The sequence below is a fragment of the Mustela nigripes genome, chromosome 2 (assembly GCF_022355385.1).
Source record: "Mustela nigripes isolate SB6536 chromosome 2, MUSNIG.SB6536, whole genome shotgun sequence".
In the NCBI taxonomy this organism is placed as follows: domain Eukaryota; kingdom Metazoa; phylum Chordata; class Mammalia; order Carnivora; family Mustelidae; genus Mustela; species Mustela nigripes.
Window position 1 is genome coordinate 39,969,579 of NC_081558.1, and position 22,963 is coordinate 39,992,541.

General features: G+C 38.5%; 1 protein-coding gene across 1 annotated transcript in view; it reads right to left on the bottom strand.

Annotated features, from left to right (window-relative positions):
• SHQ1 (SHQ1, H/ACA ribonucleoprotein assembly factor) overlaps positions 1–22,963 on the bottom strand; it is a 102,926-nt gene that overhangs the window by 60,160 nt on the left and 19,803 nt on the right. Inside the window, exons 6-9 of the mRNA XM_059390161.1 lie at positions 16,696–16,823; positions 6,915–7,069; positions 5,045–5,098; positions 2,095–2,218 (exon numbers count right to left, since the gene is read on the bottom strand). Coding sequence (XP_059246144.1) covers positions 2,095–2,218; positions 5,045–5,098; positions 6,915–7,069; positions 16,696–16,823 — 461 coding nt within the window. The remainder of the gene's footprint in view (positions 1–2,094; positions 2,219–5,044; positions 5,099–6,914; positions 7,070–16,695; positions 16,824–22,963) is intronic.

A 22,963-nucleotide genomic window follows, 5' to 3' on the forward strand; every position in this document is an offset into this window, starting at 1 on the left:
ATATTTCTTAAGGGGGAGAGTTATTCGTTACTTTCAAACAATGGAAGCACTAAACTGACCTAATAAAAAGTGTGATCGCCGTGACTGCACTTGGAATTATAAGCAGGCACGATTTCATTCTTGGAAAATATTAAATGCCACAGAAGAGCTCCCCCTGCTTCGATTATGGAGTATCCAAACAAACGAGATTCCTCAATGGCAATAATGACACTCTTGTGCCATCCACCTGTACAAACACAGGTTACAACCCTCATCTAGAGTTGTCCTCCCCATAGCTGATGGTGTGAATTCTAGACAACTCAACTCTGTTTCAGCACTAATCACGACCCAAATTAGCCACAGAACATGCTGTGTACCATTAACAGAGGTTTAAGATGCATTTTCAACAGACAGACCTCCAGTGTGTTACCCAAGGTTTCCTGGAGCTCTCAAGACACAGCGGATAAGATTGTTTCTTGTCAGACTGACAATGATGAAAATATCTCAATTTCAATTCTCACCTACAAAAACTCACCTACAAAAACTATCTGAATAATTGATTACCATGTAAGTCAATGCAATCAAATTTATTTCTGGTTATGCAATCACAGAACTGATTACTTTTCAAATAAAAGTCCAGAGAACTAGATTATTTCCCAGAATAAAAAGTAGCAATCATGTGAGTGTGCACAAGCTTGCATACACACTCACGAACACACACGTAAACACACACACAGACATGGGGGTTTTGCCAGTTTTCCATCTGAAAACCATGATGTAACAGGATAATCGCAAACTCATTCTCATGGTTTAAACCTATGAATAATGCACAGATCATCTAACATGACTTAAATAAGAAATTAATTATGGTGACACATAACTCTAGTTCAACAACTAGTCATTTATAGTAGGTTGATGTTTCAAGGTAATTTTTTGCAATTCAAGAAATATCTTAGAAGGCAAGAGGAAATAACATGAGAAAACACAAAGCAGTTTCTTTCCCATCAATAAGTTAAAAAAGATCAATTTTTCAAAGGTAGTAGCTCTACAATCTTTAGAACAACTATCCTAAAACAGAACTAACCTAATCCAAGTGGGTTAATAAAAGGGTAACTTTCATTTAACTATAATTCATTTTTAGAATTATTATCTACCTTAAAAGAATCTATTTCAAACATGACTTTTCCCCCCAGGATAAGAAGGCGATAGGTTACACAAAAGTCAAATAAAAACAGAGGTATACCTTTAAGAGGGACAAAACATTAGAGATGGGATTCTTCCTTTTAAGCCAATGATGTCACCTGGGAGGTAAAGGGAAAAGCTTCCTTACTTTCCTCTTCTTACTCTAAAGTCTGAAAACCTCAGAAGGACCTTTATCTAAGGACAAAGGAATGACCAAACCTCCCCAAGGAATATAAGAGATGACCAAAAAGGATGGAAAGCAACTTCTAAATAAATGTGCCTGAAATAATCCATACAAATGGATGCTACCTTCAAAGTCATTACCTTGGAAATTATATACTTAAACCAGTGATGCTGTTACAGTCACTCTGGAATATGTTTCAAACTCAAAATTCTCCATTTTCTTAAAACTAGCAAATATTTGTCTTTTCAACTTAGATTTGGCAATAGTCAAAAGTCCTCAGAGTAGCTGTGCTTTTCTTTGGAAAGCTTTTCCTGACTTCACAAGTCCAGGAAGTTCTGGGCCCCTGCCTAATGATCACTATGTCCCCCAGCAGAGCTCTTTTCACTCTATAATGAAATTGGTTGTCAACAGTCCCCCTAGGAAAACTCTAAACTGCACAGTCCTAATATAGTGCCCAGAAAATTGCAGGCACCCAAAACTGAATGATGCAATCTACTATCACACAAAATGGTGTGGAATACTGTGTGTATCTCATCCACTGACCCGTCCAACATCTCTCAGGAAAGAGTACCACACTTCACTGTGATTGTATACCTGGAGAGAACTATTATTTTATATACCTGGGAGGAGAAGTGATTGAATGTGATGATTTTCACTGCTCATTTATGCTTAGAAAAGCAAAAATCACGACATCGTCACAAACTAGTAACTTTTCCACTCTCAAATCTGCAGGCATCAGATTATCTTACCTAGTTGCAAGATCATTATAGTGTCTCTGTAGGCCTTCATCACCAACTTGAAGTGGCGATAAAGTGGGTAGCACAAAACTCGCCTTCCAAAAGATACCAGGATTTCATGAACATTAGTCCAAGTCTGTGAAGTAGAGTTTAAATAAGTAATCATTTCCATATTACATAAACAAAAGAACACAACGAAATACGAAACTACTCTCAATTAAAAACTCTTAAGTTTAGATCATCATGAAGCCATGCAAGACAGAAATACAAAACCATGAAATGAGATTCTTTTTATATACCTTACAATAAAATACTTAATTGAAGTCTTTGTAATTTCTCATACTTTATCAAGGTATCACAAATGCTCCTCAAAAATCACATATGCAGCAGGAAAGTTCTAAAAAAAGTCTTTTAAGAATTACAAATATGAATCTAAAACACATGGCACTAACAAAATGCAGATGCACATAAAAGACATTGTTAAATGATGTATGTTTCATGTTTTTGTCCTCTAGGACCATTCAAGATAGTGTAGATGAAAGATGTGGAACTCATCAGCAAAGTATGTTCACGGTCTCCCTCTTCTTCTTCTTCTTCTTTATTTATTTATTTTTTTTTTTTTTTGGTGCTTTGGGCATGAGTAATACATGGTAAATACATGGCAGACAGAAATCACAAGTAGGTGGGGTAGGGGGAGGAGCAGGCTCCCCACTGAGAGACAGCCCAATGCAGGGCTTGATCCCAGGACCCTAAGATCATGACCTGAGCCGAAGGCCAGAAGCTTAACCCACTGAGTCACCAAAGCGCCTTGAAAAAAAAGTGTTTTATCTTAAAAAGTATCAAACAGATGGGGCGCCTGGGTGGCTTTGTGGGTTAAGCCACTGCCTTCGGCTCAGGTCATGATCTCAGGGTCCTGGGATCGAGTCCTGCATCGGGCTCTCTGCTCAGCAGGGAGCCTGCTTCCCTCTCTCTCTACCTGCCTCTCCATCTACTTGGGATTTCTCTCTGTCAAATAAATAAATAAAACCTTTAAAAAAAAAAAAAGTATCAAACAGAAACCACCAGCAACCCAAAACTTACTGACACTACTAGGCAGTTTTGTGCAAAATTGTTTAACTGGGTTTTGATTAAAACTGTATCAAAAAAATGTAACCTACATATAAAACTTAGAATATAAAAAGTAAAACTAAGGAAGCAAAAGAATTTCCATCTGTATTAATCCTTAATGAGTGAGAGTTCTGATTAAGAATACCGAGTATCGGGCGCCTGGGTGGCTCAGTGGGTTAAGCCACTGCCTTCAGCTCAGGTCATGATCTCAGAGTCCTGGGATCGAGTCCCACATCGGGCTCTCTGCTCAGCAGAGAGCCTGCTCCCCCCCCCCCTCTCTGGCTGCCTCTCCATCTACTTGTGATTTCTCTCTGTCAAATTAAAAAAAAAAAATCTTTAAAAAAAAAAAAAAAAAAAGAATACCGAGTATCTGACAAAAAACAGTTTATATCTAAAAAGAATTACAAACTTTCTAAAAATTCTGCCAAAAATAACTCTTAACATTTCTGGCAATTCTAAGTTATCTCAAAAACAAGAAAAATTTCAAAGTAAAATCATAAGTGGGTGAATTTACTCATGCAGCCTTTCATAACTTCAACTACAAAATTACTTAGTCACCAACTACTTTGTTTTCAACCTAAATAACCAATGCAATCATCACAAAAACCGGTTTCTCCATTCGATGCTGATCATGGCAATAAGGAGAACTCAAGTGAAGTCTAGAGAGCAGTGCTCCTCCATCTTTAAGATGCATACGAATCCCTGGAGACCTTGCTACAGTTTCTGCTTCAGTGGGTCTGGACTGAGATTCTGTCTTTCTAACCAGCTCCCAGCGGAGGATGCTGGTCTAGTAGCTGGTTCATGGATCATTCTTTGGAGGAGCAAAATTCTCTGACAAAGGTGAATGTCTCAATTCCTTTTGACATCTTATCCATCATTTGAACAAAGTGTTGCCATGAAACAACCTTGATTTAAAACTTAACAATCTATTGTATCTAGGATTTAAACTTAAAAAAAAAAAAACAAAACCAAAACCTAGTTGATTTAATTGATGCAATTATCAGCTATTTAAACTGACACTTTTTTTTTAATGCTAGTTTTTCTTTGTTTCTTTCTCTTTCTTTCCTCGTAATATCTACCCAACGCGGGGCTTGAACAGATGACTGCAAGATGAGGAGTCACGTGCTCCACTGAATGAGCTAGCCAGGTGCCCCTAATATGACACATTCTTCAAGTTTCTACTTTTAATTATGGTCTTGATGTTGAACAATTTGTTCAGAGCTAGTAAATTTTAAAATAGCATCCTTTGATAAAACTTACACAACTATTTTCTAGGAAACAGATATAAAAACAATGACTACTATAATAAAAGGATTATCAGCTCTGACCATATTAACTGTAGGGCTTATGATAAGTTAAACTTACATGATCTGAGTTTCCTCATCTGTGAAACAGCAATAATATTTATCTCACAGACTTATCGGAAGGAACAGGGGAGATAATATATATAAAACGCTTAACACGGTCCTTGATGGTCAGGAAATGGCAGCTAATAGAATTATGACTTAGGTTTGCTGCCCAATTTTGAGCTCTGAGCCCCAATATATGGCAACTTACAAATATGCTCTAACTCCACCCTAACTGTTCTCCCCAACATACCATGTGTGGTTTTTCCTCCAAAATGTGCTCTCCTTCTCCCAAATTCCACAACATCTTATCTAGCTTCATTCGTATACTATGATTAGCATTAGAGTTACAAATGCAATGAGAATGTTACTAAAAGATGGAAAAAAAAATTGCATAATAAAGTTTCCACTTTCAAAAAGTCAAGGAATTCCTTGAATTACCCAAAATGAATGTAACAGAAAAATAACTTTTAAAACAAAATCTAAAAAATTGTGACTGAAAATCATACCTCGAACCAGCACAGTGTGGGACTCAGTTTTCTAATATTCCATGCAGATTCAACCTTAATTTGTTTTGGAGAAAAGAATACTGTCAATTCAGAGGTAAAGTCATTCCAAAATAAAGCAAATATACCCATTTATTCAACTAGTATCTCAGTAGCATTGACATACAGGAGAACTAAGAAGCATCCATGACTGAGGAAAAAATAATTGCTTTGCAGAAGCTATCAAAGGCAAGTTTCTGCCTACTTTCCTTGGGATTTCACAAAGTAAAGCTCTTCCACTGATAAGAGCACCAGAACATAAGAGCAAATAAGCAGAGGCTTTGAAACTAAAAATTAAAGCAAAGCGATGCTTCCTCAATTTCTGTCCTTCTCAACTAAGTTACTTGCCTCCCAAACATTCTAATCTGCCAAAGGACTCAAAGATAATGTTGAAGTGCTGACTGTGACACTTAAAAAGCTGCTCAAGAATTTGGCCTTTCAGAAAATGCTTGTGAGAGAATACGCACATTCTAGAGGTCTTAAAGTTGCAAGACTTCATGATGTCAAATATGTGAAGAATCAAAAATGGTAAATTTCATTGAGCATAACTAAATGCTCTCACTCATCTTCTTCAGCAATAATGTGAAGTACTTTCTTTGTCAAAGAAAATATTTTCCCCAATTACAGTATCCTTAAAAGATGAGTGGAAACAAAAATCATTTCCAGCAATATTATACTCCTGATACACTCATTAATATTCATTTTTGAGTCAAATGCAAATCTCAAGAGTCACCTTTGAAATTTTCAGAATCATAACAAGAGAAAATTTGGCACATATCAAATTATAATTCTAATACTATGCTAACGCTATGATGTTGAGAAAAGCAGATTAAATAATATGCATCATGACCCAATTTAAATACACATACACACAAGTACACAATGAAAGACTGGAAAAGATGTATCCCCTCTTAACACTAGCTATTTCTGATTGGCTGAGATTACAGGAAATTTTAATTATTTTCTTCATATGTATATTTCTCCTTTTATACTGATATGAATTATCTGTGCAATTTGTAAAAAAGGAAAGCATATGCTCAGCTGGAAAATAACCCTTGAGCAAGTATAATTATAAACAGCTGCAGGGGCACATTAACTGGAAAGACTTTTTTTGGCTATGCAGTCTTTTTTAAATATACAATCACTGATATAGGTAAGAAAGAAGCTTACTTACCTCTTCATTTACAAAATCAAATGTGAGTTAAGAAGAGATACAATAAATTTTATATTACTTAAAAATGATCATTTAAGAAATAATGTACTTTATAAAAGGCTTTACTATTACAAGATTTCTTTCAATAGCAAATAAAGATACAATTCAAGTTTTTTAAGAATGCGATTTACATTTAATATTTTCAGAAGCATAACTACTGTATAAATTGAGGGACACCTGCAGGTAAACGCTCAAATTCCCTTTTTTTTTGTAAAAAGCTATACCTTGCGTCTGCTAATGGACAGCTTGGACAAAGGATGTAAACAGGAATGATAAAGTTTACCTCTTGTCAATGTCAAGTGTCATGCGGAAACAGCTCTCTTCTCTGACCAAGTCATCTCCTAAAGAGATGAGAGCTCAGGACAACCTTTCTCTACCCTCAGCTTTATTGCCTCGATCCACTACCTGGTAGACACTGATGCTCAGAGAGAAGAAAAAAGACCAAGCAGGCATTATGCGTTCATGTTGGAATTCACCACCAACACGCACGTGCATCTCTGCCAGGAGCAGCCCCTGAATAACTAATCACAACAGCTCTTACTTTCCACAGGACGAGGGATGCCTTACAGTTCATTTAGTCCGGTCACTTATGCCAAAATGCAGAGACATACGGGCACTTACATTCTTCTCTCCCTCAGTGACACGAGTTTCATAGCAATACGCCAGAAGGATGTCAATCAAACTGTAGTACACCTGGTGATGAGCCCTCTTGTCCAGGAGGTAAGATTTATTGACAAATTTTCGCAGCTGGTATTTCTCTTCTTCAGAAAAACACACTAGGGAAAAAATGCATTTAAAAACTAAATGTTCCATTCAGTTTTGTAAAACCCCCAGTGAGGAGGATTTGTCAAAATTAGAACTTCGATTATAGAAACTGAAATAGGAGTTATTTAACTCTGAATATAGAAAGAACTCTTAAACTAGACTTCACAGTTTTACTAAGGGCTGTGCATCTGCTCAAACCCTAGTAGAGCTAAATAAAGGAGAAATGTCTAACCCATATCTTTTCCTTATTTCCAGGATGCCTCCTTTTTGCTACACTGTCCTGTATTCAAGACATCTAAATGCTGGAGCTACTGACTTTAAAATAATGATAAGACAGTTTAAGAACAGAAAACATAATAGCTAAGTAAAGCACTCTGTAAATATTCATTATCCATTGGGAAAGGTCTATACAAAGAAATAGGACTATTCTCACATAATAGTCAATGTTAAGGGCAAAGTATATTGATATTCTTTATACACAAAAACAAAGCGTTATAGCACACATATTTCACTTGAGGGAAGAGGATAGCTCTTTTCAACAGTGGATCTTTTCTTGTTTGGCCTGTCACCCTTTCTCCATCTTCACTGACAGCCCTCTCTACATTAAATATCTAGTATATATAATTTCATATTTTTCCTCTATTACCATATAATGCTATACAGACACACAAACATATACAAGGGAATTTATACCCCCCTCCTCCACCTCCACCAAAGAATTAGATCACTTTTCTCCACCTAACCTACCTCACTCAGTATCTCTGGCAAATCTCTCCAAGTCATTTGGTACTTAGCTAATTTTTGTAAAGCAGTAGAATATTCCATGGTGTAGTATGTTCTATCCAACCACTCCCCCTACTGATGGGCATCCACTATGCTTCCAGTTTTCTGCCATGTTAATAACGCTGCTTAAGTGTCTCTAACCACATGCCCTTGGATACTGGAGATTTCTATAAAATAGATTCCTAAAAGTAGATTTACTGGGTTAAAAAACGCACCTGTTAAAAAAAAATACTTTGGGGTACCTTGGTGGCTCAGTAGGTTAAAGCCTCTGCCTTCGGCTCAGGTTATGATCCCAGGGTCCTGGGATCGAGCCCCATATCGGGCTCTCTGGTCAGCGAGGAGCCTGCTTCCTCCTCTCTCTCTGCCTGCTGTTCTGCCTACTTGTGATCTCTGTCTGACAAATAAATAAATAAAAATCTTAAAAAAAAGTCTTAAAAAAATACTTCATTAGAAGGCTACAACTCTCCTTCTTTTTAATGGTCATGGACACAAGTTCTCTTTCCTACACACATCCCTCACACCCAGTAATAATGTTAGAGCCTCTCCTACTCATTTCCAGTTTAACAGACAGGAAGTGACTATGGTAGGAAGAATTCTAAGATGAGACCCACTGAGTCACATCATTTCAATGTGGGCAGAACCTGTGACTTACTCTAGCCAAAAGAATATGGCAATGATGATGGCACGGTCATTATCATGACTACATCCCACTAAGAGTAGACTGGAGCCAGAGACTCACCACTGGTTTTGACCAAAACTCACCATGTTTTAACACGGTTGTATGGCAGCAAACTGTGGCAGGAGGAGAAGGGGGGTGATTGGAGAGTGGCCCCCAGCTGACAGTCAGCAAGGACATGGGGACATCAGTTCTACAGCCACAGGAATCGAATTCTGCCAGCCATCACGTGAGCCTGGAAAAGGACCCTGAGTTCCAGAAAAGAACTTAGCTACCAAAACATATTAAAAAAAAGAGAAGATAGCCCAAATTTATCCACAGCCTTATAAGATCCTGAGCAAAGACCCAGCTAAGCAAGCCCAAGTCTGAAGCCATGGAAACTGAGTCAAATTAGAACAGTTTCTAATTTGTGGTAATCTGTTATACAGGAAGAAAAACCTAATACAGTGATAGATCACTCTTACTGCAGTTAGTATTTTTCCAAATGCTAAACTTGGACATTACTTTACAGGTTTGTTGGCAACCTGTGAATGAACCATTTAATTGTGTTTTGCCCATTTTTTTCCCTATGGGATGGCTTGTCTTGTCAAATTTTTAAGAACTCACAGTTATAGATATGAACCCTTGTCATACCTCCAAATCTACAACATCTCCACTGACTTTCTCTGTGGGATCTTTTGCCAATGAATTTCTGATTTATTATGTACCCAAATAAATGCATCTTTTTTAAGAAAAATAGATTCTGAATTTACAGACTTCGATAAGGTTTCCCAACTCCTGAATTGTGCATGAAGCCTCTTAGCTTTTTTTTTTTCCTTTTTTAAAAGATTTTATTTATTTAAGAGAGCAAGAATGCGCATGTGCACAAGAGCAGGAGGGGGACAGGCAGAGGGAGAGGGAGAAACAGACTCCCTGCTAAGCAAGTGGTCTGATATGGGCTCCATCCCAGGAGCCTGAGACCATGACCTGAGCTGAAGGCAGGTGCTTAACTGACTGAGCCACACAGATGTCCCTCTCATTTAAGATTTACGGTTTCCTTTTTAAAACGTAAGTCTTTAATCCATCTGGAAGCTACTTTTTCATGTTTTAAGATTTCGGTTAATTCCCGATGAATAGTTAATTGTGCCAACACAGTCTGGTCAATAATCCATCTTTCCCCACTGTAATGAACCACCAACTTTGTGAAATAGATGTGTTGCTTTTCTTGCTAAAAATTACTTCCAAGCACTTTCAGCTTTTGTGACTCGTAAACATTTTTTTTTCCCATTTCCAGTAAATTACTGAGAGGACAGAGAAAATCTATTTCTTTTCACATACCATCTTAACCACTGTTTGGCTACCAAACAAATTAGAGCACTTAACAAACGTTAATGATTTAAAAAAAAAAAAAAAGAAAAAGAAAAACTCTGTGTCTACATTGGTGAGGTAAGCAAGTGTAAGACTGAAATTCCTTCTAAGTTTCCTTTGATGTCTACGATACAGGCAAGCCAACAAGCATTATAACATGAGTGCTACTGGGTACCATACATATGAAGTAAAATACAACTTGCCTTTTCTTTTTTTTAAGATTTCATTTATTCATTTGAGAGAGAGAGAATGAGAGAGAAAGAGAAAGAGAGAGAGAGAAAGAGCATGAGAAGGGGGTGGGTCAGAGGGAAAAGCAGACTCCTTGCCAAGAAGGGAGCCCAATGCGGGACTCAATCCTGGGACTCCAGGATCATGACCTGATCCAAAGGCAGTCACCCAACCAACTGAGCCACCCAGGCGCCCAAATACAGCTTGTCTTAAAGCAAGATTTACAGAAAAACAAATAGCTAACTACAAACAAGTACATAGTTAGTACAAGTAAAACACGGCCTACTACTTGTCTTAGAGAGATTTCTACAGAATTTCAACCATCTATACATACTTTCAGTTACCTCTAAATAAAAATGTTATGGATCTCTTACTTCACAATGTAATCCTTAATTTTTCTTCCATCCCCTATCGGACAATCACCTTCAAATTCACTTCAAAAGTTTTTAAGCCGGATACAGAGGAGCGTCCGGTTTCCAGTTCCAGTGCTTCCTATCAACCTAATTCCAAAATAACTTTAAAAGGTTCTTTCTCCAGGGTTTAGAATTGCCCATTATATTTAGGTAAGGACAGGCTAAACTGCAATCCGAAAGATCCTGAAATATAGTGGCTTATATAAGATAGAAGTTTCTCTCCCACACTACTATTCTGAGTGAATGATCCAGGACTGGTGAAGCATCAGCATCTCCATCATTCGACTTCCATCTATGCATCTAAGAAAGCTGCTCCAGGTCTGTACCATTTTCTAAGCAATGGAAAAGCAGAATAAGATGGCAAGCACCTCCCTTCTAAAGACCTGATCCAGTGCACACAGACTTCCACTCATTTCTCATCATCCAGTCCCATGAGTACCCCCAAATGGCAAAGAAGTAAAAAAAAAAAAAAAAAAAGGTAGTCAGTAGGGCAGTCACTAGCTGAGCACTCCTATGCCCAGCTCCAACTCAAGAAGACTCTTAGTAGAGGAGGACTAATAAGAGATACCTGGCTGTTTGCAATGCTCTTAGGAGACCAAAATTATTAAATTGCTTTTTTTTTTTTTAAATTTTAAGTGGGCTCCATGCCCAACATGAGGCTCAAACTCATGACCCCGGGATCAAGAGTCACACATTCTACCAATCGAGTCAGTCAGGCATCCCTAAATTGCTTTTTTAATATTCCCAGATCAAACTCTTGATAGCTAGCTACCCTATCCTTTTCTTTCTCTGCTCAACAAAAACTGTCCTTCTGCTCCTCACAACTGGGTAAAAGCCAGAAGAGGGAGAATATGATTACTGACACATGCTGGCCCCTTCTCACAGAGTTCCCCAACCCACTTCAGTCCTCTCTCAGGAGGCTTCGCTTTAACACGGATTCTTTCTGTTTAAAGGCTTCCTTGTTTTACAGTCCATCCTCTGGGGGAAAGAATCTTAAATACAGTTATTGGAAATTACTAGAAGCAATACGCCTTTACTCATTAAAATTTACTTAGTGCAAAAAAAAATAGGTCTTAAATATATTTATGTAATCATTTTTCCATGATGTTAGAAATCCTATGATTAAAAAGTATGAGAAGAAAAAGGAAATAAATGTGCAGAAGCGTTGCTTACATAAATGAGAAAGAACTATGAAAATGAATTTACTTAATTTGCTGGCTGTAAGGAAATGCATATGTAGCTTTCTGCAGGTAGGGGAAAGGGCAGAGGGGCAGAGGGAGGGGGAGAGAGAGAATCTCAAGCAAGCTTTACGCCCAGCACAGAGGCTGATGCCAGGCTCGATCTCATGACCTTGAGATCATGACCTAAGCCGAAAACAAGAGCTGGACCCTTAACTGACTGAGCCACCCTGGTGCCCCAGAAATGTGGATACTTTTAAACTTAATGCAGGAAGGTGTCCAGTGAAGCCTTAGGTATTACCTGTCTCATTAAAGGGCTCATATAAAGATCCTTTAATTTAAATAGAAGCTCTCAGTTCTGTAAGCAATCTTCTGTAAGGAAAATCTAAGAAGGAACATACTCACTGCCAAAGAAAGTATACCTAACAAAATATTTTAAGTCCCCTAGTATTTCATAATGTTTGAGACAGTATTCCCCTAGGTATAGTTTCTGAGATGCTCATTACTTTAGCTAATAAGAAAGTGCCAGGTGTTCATGATGATATTATCTCACTTAAGAAAAGCCTTTATCCTAGGCTTCCAGATAATTCTAAATCATAAGGTAAGCATGCCCAGAACCACTTAATAACACATTAACTCATCTAAACGTTTGTTCCTTCATTCTTAAGTAATCATACCTGTATAATTTGTAAAGGCTGACCTGGGAATTGCAGGTTCTGATGTTCCATCACCCACAAGTAAGGGCTTCCCCATATTACAGGTCACTGTCGGGGTATATAGGTAAGAAAAACTTACTGGAATGTCTTCTTCCAAAGTCTTGGAGCTAGGTGCCCCCAGCCTTCCTTAAAACACACCATCTTTTTCTGGATGTTTTTAAGTCCCATTTTGGCCAAAAAAGTTCACTGATAAATACACAGATCTATTTAAATTCTGAAGCTCAAGCAAAGAAACCAGAGATGATAAATAACAATATCAACAAAAAGGGAAATCATTAGAGAAACCAAAAGTCAGAGCTCCCCAAGGCCTTTTTTATTGGAGTTGTAAATCCTATGAGCCAAAGGGGAACTTGGGGCAGTTTGCCCACAATCAGGTCTAACCAAGCAGCAGCAATGGGAAGAAGTCCAGATGCAGCGCCAACAATACTTGGATGATTGCCACCATGAGTAACATTTGTCAAGCATTTGTATGACTTCGCTACACTACAATGCAGCTCTGCTATATAGTTCACAACATTTCGGTTAATTATACTTCTATAAATACTCTACAGTCAAACAAAGCAGCTGAAAGCTCAATTCATTTGGGGAAGAAACTGGTGCCCTAGCATGATACAAATGGCCCAGGACCACATCCCAACATTAAAAACCCCAATCAAGGGGTCTGATGACTGCAAAGGGGCTCCCATCAAAGCAGGAAGTGACCTTCTTACTTCACCTACAGAACATTTTCTAGTTTTGTTACTTTTAAATCGTTCCTTCTCTCTTAATCCCCCTCCCAAATATCTCTGTCTTCCACAGGTCAACAATTAAATAATCCTTGATCTGGCTCCTCTCAGAGGAATGCTAATCTGCCAACTATATTGTATACTTTCTGGAAAGAGATCAAGGGAACCAGAAGAAAATGTGCTGCATTCAAACCTTTTGCTTAAGCGGGTAGCCCTGCAGTGCTACAACTTTCAAAGCTGACACTGACAGTTAGCTCTACAAACACTGAACGCCTCAATGGTGCCAAATCAGATGTCCCTGCTAGGAAGTTCATGGACTAAAAATGTTATGTGGTGTCATACCAAGCAACCATGTGCCAAGATTCTTGGGCTGGGATTAACCGCTGAAAGACAACATGGGAAATGTGGTTAAGTCCGTCCTCATGAAACCAGAGCTCAGGGGGAACACGGCGTTTTACAGCGTCTTCCATTCAAAAGCCTTTGCGGGAGGAAGACTGGGATCATTACTGAAGACGTTAATAAAAGTCTCCATGTTGGAACTCATGGCTACGATGAAAATAACAGAAATCACAACCGAGGCAAAGGCAGGCAGCAAAGTTCACCATCTAAGCCTTATCTGGAATTCAAAACAATCTAGCTTACTATTTTATGACGGGGAGGAATCAAAGGTAAGCCCTCACCTGCACTGTTCTATCTGCCTGGCAATGGCTGATGAGGGAACATAAAAGAGAAAATACCCCACTGCCATGACACAGAAAGGAAGGAGACCTGGGAGGCACAGAACAAAGAGGAAGTAGAGGGGAAAATCCAGCAGTAGCACACTTGCTGAGTAGGCTGAGGACTTCAAGGTTTATTTCTTGGCTGATTCCCTTTCACCCATATTATAATCTGGTTCACCACCACACTTCATCTTGTTTTCCCAATTCTAGGTGTCTCAAATACTTGAACAAGGGAAACGGAAAAAAAAAAAAAGGAAGGAAGAAAGAAAAATCTCATTAACAAAAAAGTTCCCCTGGGGCGCCTGGGTGGCTCAGTGGTTTAGGCCTCTGCCTTCGGCTCAGGTCATGATCTCAGGGTCCTGGGATCGAGTCCCGCATCGGGCTCTCTGCTCAGCAGGGAGCCTGCTTCCTTCTCTCTCTCTCTGCCTGCCTCTCAGTGTACTTGTGATTTCTCTCTGTCAAATAAATAAATAAAATCTTTAAAAAAAAAAAAAAAGTTCCCCTCAAAGTTTTACAAACATAAAACAATTATAATTTTACAGAGAAGCCATTCGATTCCTGGCTCTCCTGCCATTGTTTCTACTCTGCAATAATAATCTCTACCATTCACAACATGCTAGGGACTTTAAGTACATCATCTCATTCGATCATCAAGCCAACTCTATGAGGTAGGCAGCAACCCAGGAAAGATGCAAGATCACAAACTAGCCTGCAGTGGAGCAAGGCATTAATGCCCAAGAGCCATCTTTAGCTTCTATCCCATCCTTAACCCTCTACTTGGCAGATGTAGAAAAGGTACTTTCTGTACAACGACACAGAACTCGAGTTCTTCTACTTTACATCACAGGTCCTTGCTATTTTTAAAGGTGATTTTTAAAAAATGGATCCCCATTACTAGCTTCATAGAACAATTCTGACTGCTCCTTAAACACTAGTTGGGGTACACGCCCTAGGTTGGATGAAGATGAAGGAATGGGAGGGGTAGTGGTTTTAAAGTGATGACCTGGCTTAATCTTCTGAGAAAATTATACACAGAGAACTAACCTAACTCAAAAGTTGGCTCTCACAGAAAACAGGACCAAGGACAAGCTACAATTGATGAAAGTAAAGGGAGTTAGAATTTAAATCAAAGGGAATGCCTTTTCTTGATTTTTAGGGCAACTAGCTCACCCTTGTGGGCAGAAAACTCAACTGCACAACCACCAATATCCACCCACACCACCTCATTAAAATACTGCACTGAAACTGGGGAAACTGATTGAGACCACTAGATAACCTTGAGGATTTCAGAGTGAACAAGCTTTCCAAAGAGATCTACATGGCATACATACTTACCTATGTACATTGTGTTAGCAAGACTCTACCTGAAAATTTGTCAATATAATGTAGGAAGTCTCTGAAAGATTCTTCAACTCAAATATAAAACCAAGGATTTGTTGAAAACAATGTAACAAGAGTCATTATTTATAAATGAGTTTCTCTTCTGCAGTAGAGTCAATTATAAAAGATTAAAGTAGCAATTTTTCAACTTGGTAGAAATCACCTAAACTCTTAACAAAAGTGAACTACAAAAATATTGACAGCAGCATTTATTTATTCTCTAAATATTTACTGAGTACTTGTTATATAACAGGCACTATGCTAAACAATGGAAACAGAGCAAATGACAGACTACTGCATTACTACACTGAGAATCAAAATACCGCTCTGCAACATCCCTGTAGCGACTTCAGCCTGAGTGGCCAAAGGAGGCCAATGCAGAAAACTGCAAATAACCCAAAGGTCCATCAGTAGTCAAGGGCCGTATGTGCACCTGTATACACAACAGTATGCTAGGTAGGCACTAAAGCTCAGGTAGAGCCCTAAGTACCCATACAGAAGAGAATATAGACTACGAACTGGAGAAAGCAAGGGAAGAACAGAGTGCATAGGAGTCTATGTGTATGAATTTCTTAGAGCAAATATTCAGATGTGGGTATATGCACTGAAAACACCCCAAAATTACTAACAGTGATTACTTTCAGGAAGAGGAATCTGGAGTGAGAAGATTCTATATTCCAAATCATGTATATGTATTCCTTTCATTTAAACATTGAAATTTCATTTTGAATACAGAAAGAAAAGTGAAATCAGTATGAGAGAACACATGGGCCTTCTATTCTTGATTTACTGGAAACTTAAAATTCTAACGTACATAATTAATATTCTGAAAAAACTGGGGAGGATAGGTCAAATGCATTCAACAAAAGAAATGAAAACTAGATATTTTCCACTACTACTAATACTCAAATGTCCCTACTTGAGAGGAATGTTCAGATCTTTTTTTTCTTTTTAAGATTTTTTATTTATTTGAGAGAGTATGTGTGCATGCACACGCAAGCATGCAAGTGAGGGGAGGGGCAGAGGAAGAGAATCCCCAAGCAGACTCCCTGCTGGATGTGGAGCCAGGTGAGGGGGGCTCTACCCCACAACCCATGAGATCATAACTCAAGCCTACATGAAGTATCAGATGCTCAACCGACTGAGCCACCAGATGCCCCTAAATGTTCAGATCTTTCAAGCAGATTATTTAACTACTACAAATGTCCTGTGTGTTCATGTGCCTAATTTTACTTAAAATATAAAAAATTTTAAAAAGGACCCCAATCATTCAAAAGTAAAGCATATGTCAAAAGACTGTTCTAAGACAAGTCTAATCACAGAGTGGCATTTTCCAATCCAGGGTAAAGACTAAATGTAGTCTTTAAAATTAGCAAACCAAAACAGTATCTTCCCTCTATGAGGCAATTAGCATTGTGTGCTTAATAACAGGGAAGATGGTCAACAAATGAGTCTAATTTTGAGTTTCTTACCTAATGCAGCATGATTTTCTTGCTCCTGACTCTTTCCCAAAGAGGCCATCATTTCTGAATATATATCAGTCCACCAAGGATTATACTTCAAAACCTGTTTAACAGCCTCGTCTTCAAAAAAGTCAGCTCTGGAAAGAAAACAGTGAACGAGTGTGTTACACAGAACTGGGCTGGTTTTCATTTTTTAAGATTTTTATCTAAACTCATCACATTTGTACTAGAAATACAAATTATTAATTCAAAGTACAGATCAAGGAAACAAGCACTGTATTTACTTTCTTTGTGGTCACATTCATCACCATAAAGTGAAAACTAAGCATTTGGCTAAAGGCATAGCCGACATTTCTGCTCTCTTCAGAAACAAGGTACACAGAAGACCAGTCCTCCCCTGAAAGCCCATCTCCTGTACGGTTATGGCATGGGGCGAAGAAGCAAATCTGAACACACAATGGACTGAAGCATGGAACCTGGGCTAGTTTTGTAAGTACCATGTATTTTGGTAAGGTTACAATAAAGGAAAACACTTAACTCCACCAAGCAAAGGAAAATAAACATATCAAGAGGAAACACAGGATACTGCATACCCACAAAAAGGCTACACATAAACACACATGCACATTTTTTAGCATGTGCCTTCACACTTTCTACCCAGAGGCAATTTCTCTTTCATAACTCTGCTAATCCTAATAGTTCCTTTGCTTAAAATGACTGAAAAAGAAAAAAGCAACCTTTGTAAAAAACAGAAAATTAATTTTCCTATACTTTACTTTCTCAGGTTTGTCTTTTTTTTTAACATTTTATTTACTTAACTGAGAGAGAGACTGAGCAAGACAGAGAGCACAAGTTGGGGGGAAGGGCAGAGGGAGAAGCAGACTCCCTCCAAGCAGGGAGCCCAGCACAGGGCTCCATCCCAGGACACCAGGATCACAACCTGAGTGGAAGGCAGATGTTGAACCGACTAAGCCACCCAGACGCCCCTACTTTCTCAGTTTTAACTTGAAAAATAACTGCTACATTCAAAATACACCCCTGGAGGACAGAAATTACAACCCTGCATTCAAAGTTGAAAACTGTATTTGTAGGAAGAGAGTGACAAAAGGTATAACTCTGGGTGAAAAATTCATTTATATTTCAGTTAATTAGAAACTCAAGGGTCACCTGGGTGGTTCAGTGGATTAAAGCCTCTGCCTTTGGCTTGGGTCATGATGCCAGGGTCCTGGGATCAAGCCCCCGCATCAAGCTCTCTGCTCAGCTGGAAGCCTGCTTCCTCCTCTCTCTCTGCCTGCCTCTCTGCCTACTTGTGATCTCTGTCTGTGAAGTAAATAAATAAAATCTTAAAAAAAAAAAAAAAAAGAAAGAAACTCAAGGAAATAGTTGATTTCATAAATTGATTTTCTAGCTGAAAGTTTTATGATCTGAAATATTTTTGCTTTCAACTGAGACAGTGAAATCTTTCTAAAAAGAAGTATCATAGATAACTTACAGAATTATCTGTATGTGCCAAGCACTGTACTGACTGTTTTCACCCATTATTTTCTTGAATCCTCACACCACCCCCAGGCGCAGGGGGAACTGTTAATACTCCCATTTTACACGAATGGAAACTCAGGATCAGAAAATTTGTACATCATGGCCAAAGTCAAAGAACCAGAAAGAAATATGGCCAGGATCTGGACTGAATTAAATCTAACTCCAGAATCCACATTATTAACCAATATAAACATTCCATTTTAATGCTTGAGGAAATAAAAGCCCATATTGGACAAAACTGAATAGTAATGATCTCGAAACAGTAATTCTCAGTATCAATTTTGTCACATGCATGAGAGATATTTCAAAAACATAAGTAATATGAGTAAATGGCTAAAATGCTAAGTTAAAAAAAAAAAAAGCACTGACTCTTCACCCTCTTTACCCTGTTCCAACTCCATTTGGGGCAGTGAGATTACATGGCTGACAAGACACAGGCAGTCACGGTCCTTATGGAACTTACAGCATCATGGGAGAGTCCAACAATCACAATGTAAATGCTATATAATTGCTATGACCTAATAGTACAAGCATCTACAGCAAAGTGAAATTGGGATGACAGGGAAGGTCCCTGGAGAAGAGACTATCTAAGCCAATAGCTGATCATAATTAATAGTTAACCAGACTAAGAAGGGTGGGAAGGTATATCCTGAGCTGAAAAGAATAGTTAGCAAAGGCTAGGAAACAAGAAGGCACATTTAAGGGGGGGGGGGGGGGGGGAGCTGAGAACAGCTGAAAATATTATGTTGTAGTGACAACATTGTAAGCCACGTCAAAAAACTCTATTGGATTTTTATCCCTCAAAACAACTGAACACTTAAACGCTTTTACATATGGGTCTGATATCGGTGTGTCTTGGAATATCATTCTCACTGCAGTCGGGAAAGTGGTCGAAAGGAACAAGCCTCAAGGCACAGAAATCATGAAGGCCTAGAAGAGGGTAGCAGCCATGGACACAGAGCAAAGTGGGTGGATGTGACTCAGAGCCAGAAGCCAGATTCCATAGGATGCAGCAGTAAAGGGAGCCAGGAGTCAAGGTTTATGCCTGGCATTCCAGCCTGGACAATTCAGTGGATGACAGTGCCTTCTGATGAGACAGATACACAGGACACCAACAGAGCTGTATGGAGACATTATGACCTCTGCTTGGAACAGATGAGTTTGAAATGTCCTTGTATAACATACAGAGACCGGTGCAGTAGGCAGCTAACTATACAAATCTGATGCTCAGGAGAGACATGTGGGAGTCACAAGCATTTAGACAGTGACAGAGACCAAGGTAGAAGACAGAACTGCCCAGCAAGAACTTGCAGGATAAGAAAAAAGTAATCCAGACACCAGAGTGTTGATAACATTTAAGTCAAGAGTAGAAGGTCCCATCTGAAAAGATGCTGCATTTCCCCCAAGAGACAAGTGATGGGGAAGAGAACTAAACAAAACATGACTTTGTAAAAGATCTCTATCACCTCCATGCCCTCTCTCCAAAAATTTCAAAGTGTTTAAATAGATTCCCAATAGTTTAAAATGTGATGGTTTATTTCTTATTCTGTCCGTGGTTAGTTTCGTGAAAAAGGTCTGAGGTCTGAGGTTGACCTAATGTTCTACTTTACAAAATAAATTTATTTCCAAATTTTTAAGTGTTGTTCATTCAACGAGCATTTACTGAGTTCCCAGTGCACAAGCAGCTTCAGGGAGATGAAGATCAGTAAGATGATCCTGGCCATTCAGGGCTCCAGAATGTAATAGGAATGGAGACAAACACAGAATGACATACAATCAAGATGCGCTGTAACTTGGGAGCACAGAGGAGGGCTTCCTCTCTCTGGGAGGGAGGCACCAACGGATGACAATGGAACTCAGTCTTAAAAGATAAGTAGAAGTTATTTCAGCAAGGTGGGGCAGGAGAGAAAAAGCTATCAGGGGAGTATCATGAATAACAAGTGTGCAAGAAGTTGTGGGGTACAAGAGGAGTAATACTAAAATTCATTACTGCTGTAGTGTAAAACATGGGCAGAGAGGCAAAAGGGAAGCTCCAGAGGCAGGCACGGTCCAGATCACAAAGAACTTTCTATGCCATGCTAAGGAGGTAGAAGTTTATGCCTTAAGCAACGGAGAACCCAGTAAGATTTTAAGCGGATGTTCATTGTCAGTATTCAAGACATAATACTGCCGGGTTTATGGCTGATGGATCTGTGGAAGTGTAGAGGTGGAGATGCCAAACACGACTGCTGCACTAAGGCAGATACATACGAGGACCAGAGAGACAGTGAGTGAAGGAAACAGTAAAGAGATAAATAGTACCACTTCAGGATAGATTAGGAGTGTGGGGTGAGGTAGCAGTCAAAAATAAATCCCAAGTTTCTACCCTGGGTGACTGGCATGAAAAATGGTACACTCCACCAAAGAGAAAATTCAGGAAGACTTTTCAGGTAAAAATGATGGGCTTGATTTTTGGACAGGTTGCACTAGAGGAGTCGCTCTCCAAACCCTTAATAATGTGGCTTTTCTTCAGAGCACTTACCACATTCGAAATATTATCTGCTTCCCCACTAGAACGGAAGCCCCATGAGCACAGGGACCTTTTTATACTCATGCTAATCCTCAGGGTCTGTGACCTACCCAGCATGCAGTTCATCCAAACACGTACTTGAACAAGTAAGGGAACATGTGACAGAATGAACGGGTGAAATTTTACTCTCATGCTTGTTCCTAAGCTTGCCATTTTGAATAAAGAGCCATGTTGGGAGCAGGTGGCCCTCTTCCCAGCCTCATCACTACTACTTACAGTCTTGAGACTCCTCAATCAATGCAAAAGCCTAATCAGTATACCAAACTCTTTAAAAAATGCACAGCACTGAAAAGTTACAATTTAAAATGGCACCCCAAATGCTACGATCATTTTTGTACCTTTTCTTATCTCACAGTATTTAAAGTGTTGACTAAATTCTTCTATTTTTCTCCCAAAAAAGGAAACACGCAGATTTTAGGAATTGGTTAACGCAGAAGAGATGCCAACAATTAAAAAACAATTTGCCTGGGGAAGGAAAAAACAAAAAACAAAACACTCTCAGCAAGAGAAATATAAAAACTTGGCTATGATAAGCAAAACGGGAAAGCCTATTAAATAATTCAAGAAGGCTTCGACAAACTGTAGCGTAAAAATAATATCCAAAAGGAGTTACAAATGGAGAAATATAGATAATCAAAAACAGTATGTGTCACACAGTGGGGAAAAACATCACATGATGGCATCTAGAATTTACGACAAAAGATTTAAAAAATAATAGTTATTCTAAGTCATTTATATATCCCTTTGAAATGTATGAATTTTCTATATAATGAATTAACCTCACTGTGTTCTGCCTCAGGACAGATTTAAAATTGGTTTCCCAAGCTTCCAAAAAACCTGACACCATGAAAAGACATCATGACCAGTAAGGATATGTCAAACAACTTGAAAGTGTCATATAGTACACACTCACATAATATATATTATGCATTAATCTTGTACATTACATTTACATACCTAAATGTGTACTATAATACACACGATGCATTGCCTGCAAGGTAGATAAAAACTGAAGTAAACCTTTTCTTCCACTGTATTAACCAATAAGAACAATTTAAAAAGCACTGAGCCAAAAAAATTTTAATTGAAAATTTTAAAGAATTTTACTTGCACTTCATTTATTATTAGCACATTTGGGTGAGTCAGTCAGCTAATAAAAATAAAGAGTAAGAAATAACACAAAAAGGACAATAAGCCAAAGTCTTACTGCTATTGGAAAAGTCACAAAGAACCTTTACCTCACAGCTTCCACTCTCCGACCTGCCCATGACTAAATTTAAACCACTCCTTGAGAAACGGAAAGAACAGTTCATGCATATTGTGAAAGAAAATGAGTTTCTGGATAAAGAAACACAGAAGATGGAGAAAAATAAGGACTGCATATAATATCACACTGCTAAGTATAAATTCCAATTTCCTAATTCTCTCAGGCCACACAGTTATTCTTCCAGTTTGAGAAGAGAAGAGATAGGCAGTTCTTCTAATTAAGCTCCCTCCCACTTGAAATTTTAGTCTTGTAAAGCTCATTCTGTTTTCATGCTGCCCGAGAAATTTGCTGACAAAGAAATTTCCCACTTTAAATATTCAGCATGATTTTAAATAGGTTTCTTCAAATTACTCTTCAGTGGACCTTTAAAAACCACAATTGGAGAGATAAAGGTAATTAGAAATGGCAATGTAAATGCAGCTGAATCTCTCAGATGTCCTCCAAAATATAACATACCCTGCTCTTACCCAGTTCCCCCCAGGACGTTGAATAGTTCGACCATTTATCACTACACATCACTCAATGCATTTGCACATCACAAGATATACTTCTGCCATTCCAATTAGTCTCCCACTGTGTCACAGGAGATAGAATGTTAATCACAAGAGCAACAGCAGTTAAACTGAAATAGTGTACATGAAAAGGAAATACAAAATGACAAATGGAAAGATTTTTTTCGATTCCAGACCTAGCAACTTAGCAGTGTTATGACCTTGGACAAGTCCCTTAACCTTCTTTCCCCAACTGTTGTGAAAATGAATTTAAATAATCATTTGAGAGCACCTGATAAGCTGAACGCACTATAGAAAATAAGGGAATATGATGCTTATAGCTGCACATATAACAGTTTAGAAGTTGTTGGCCTAGAGCTTCGGAAGAATAATAATTGAGGCCTGTATGTA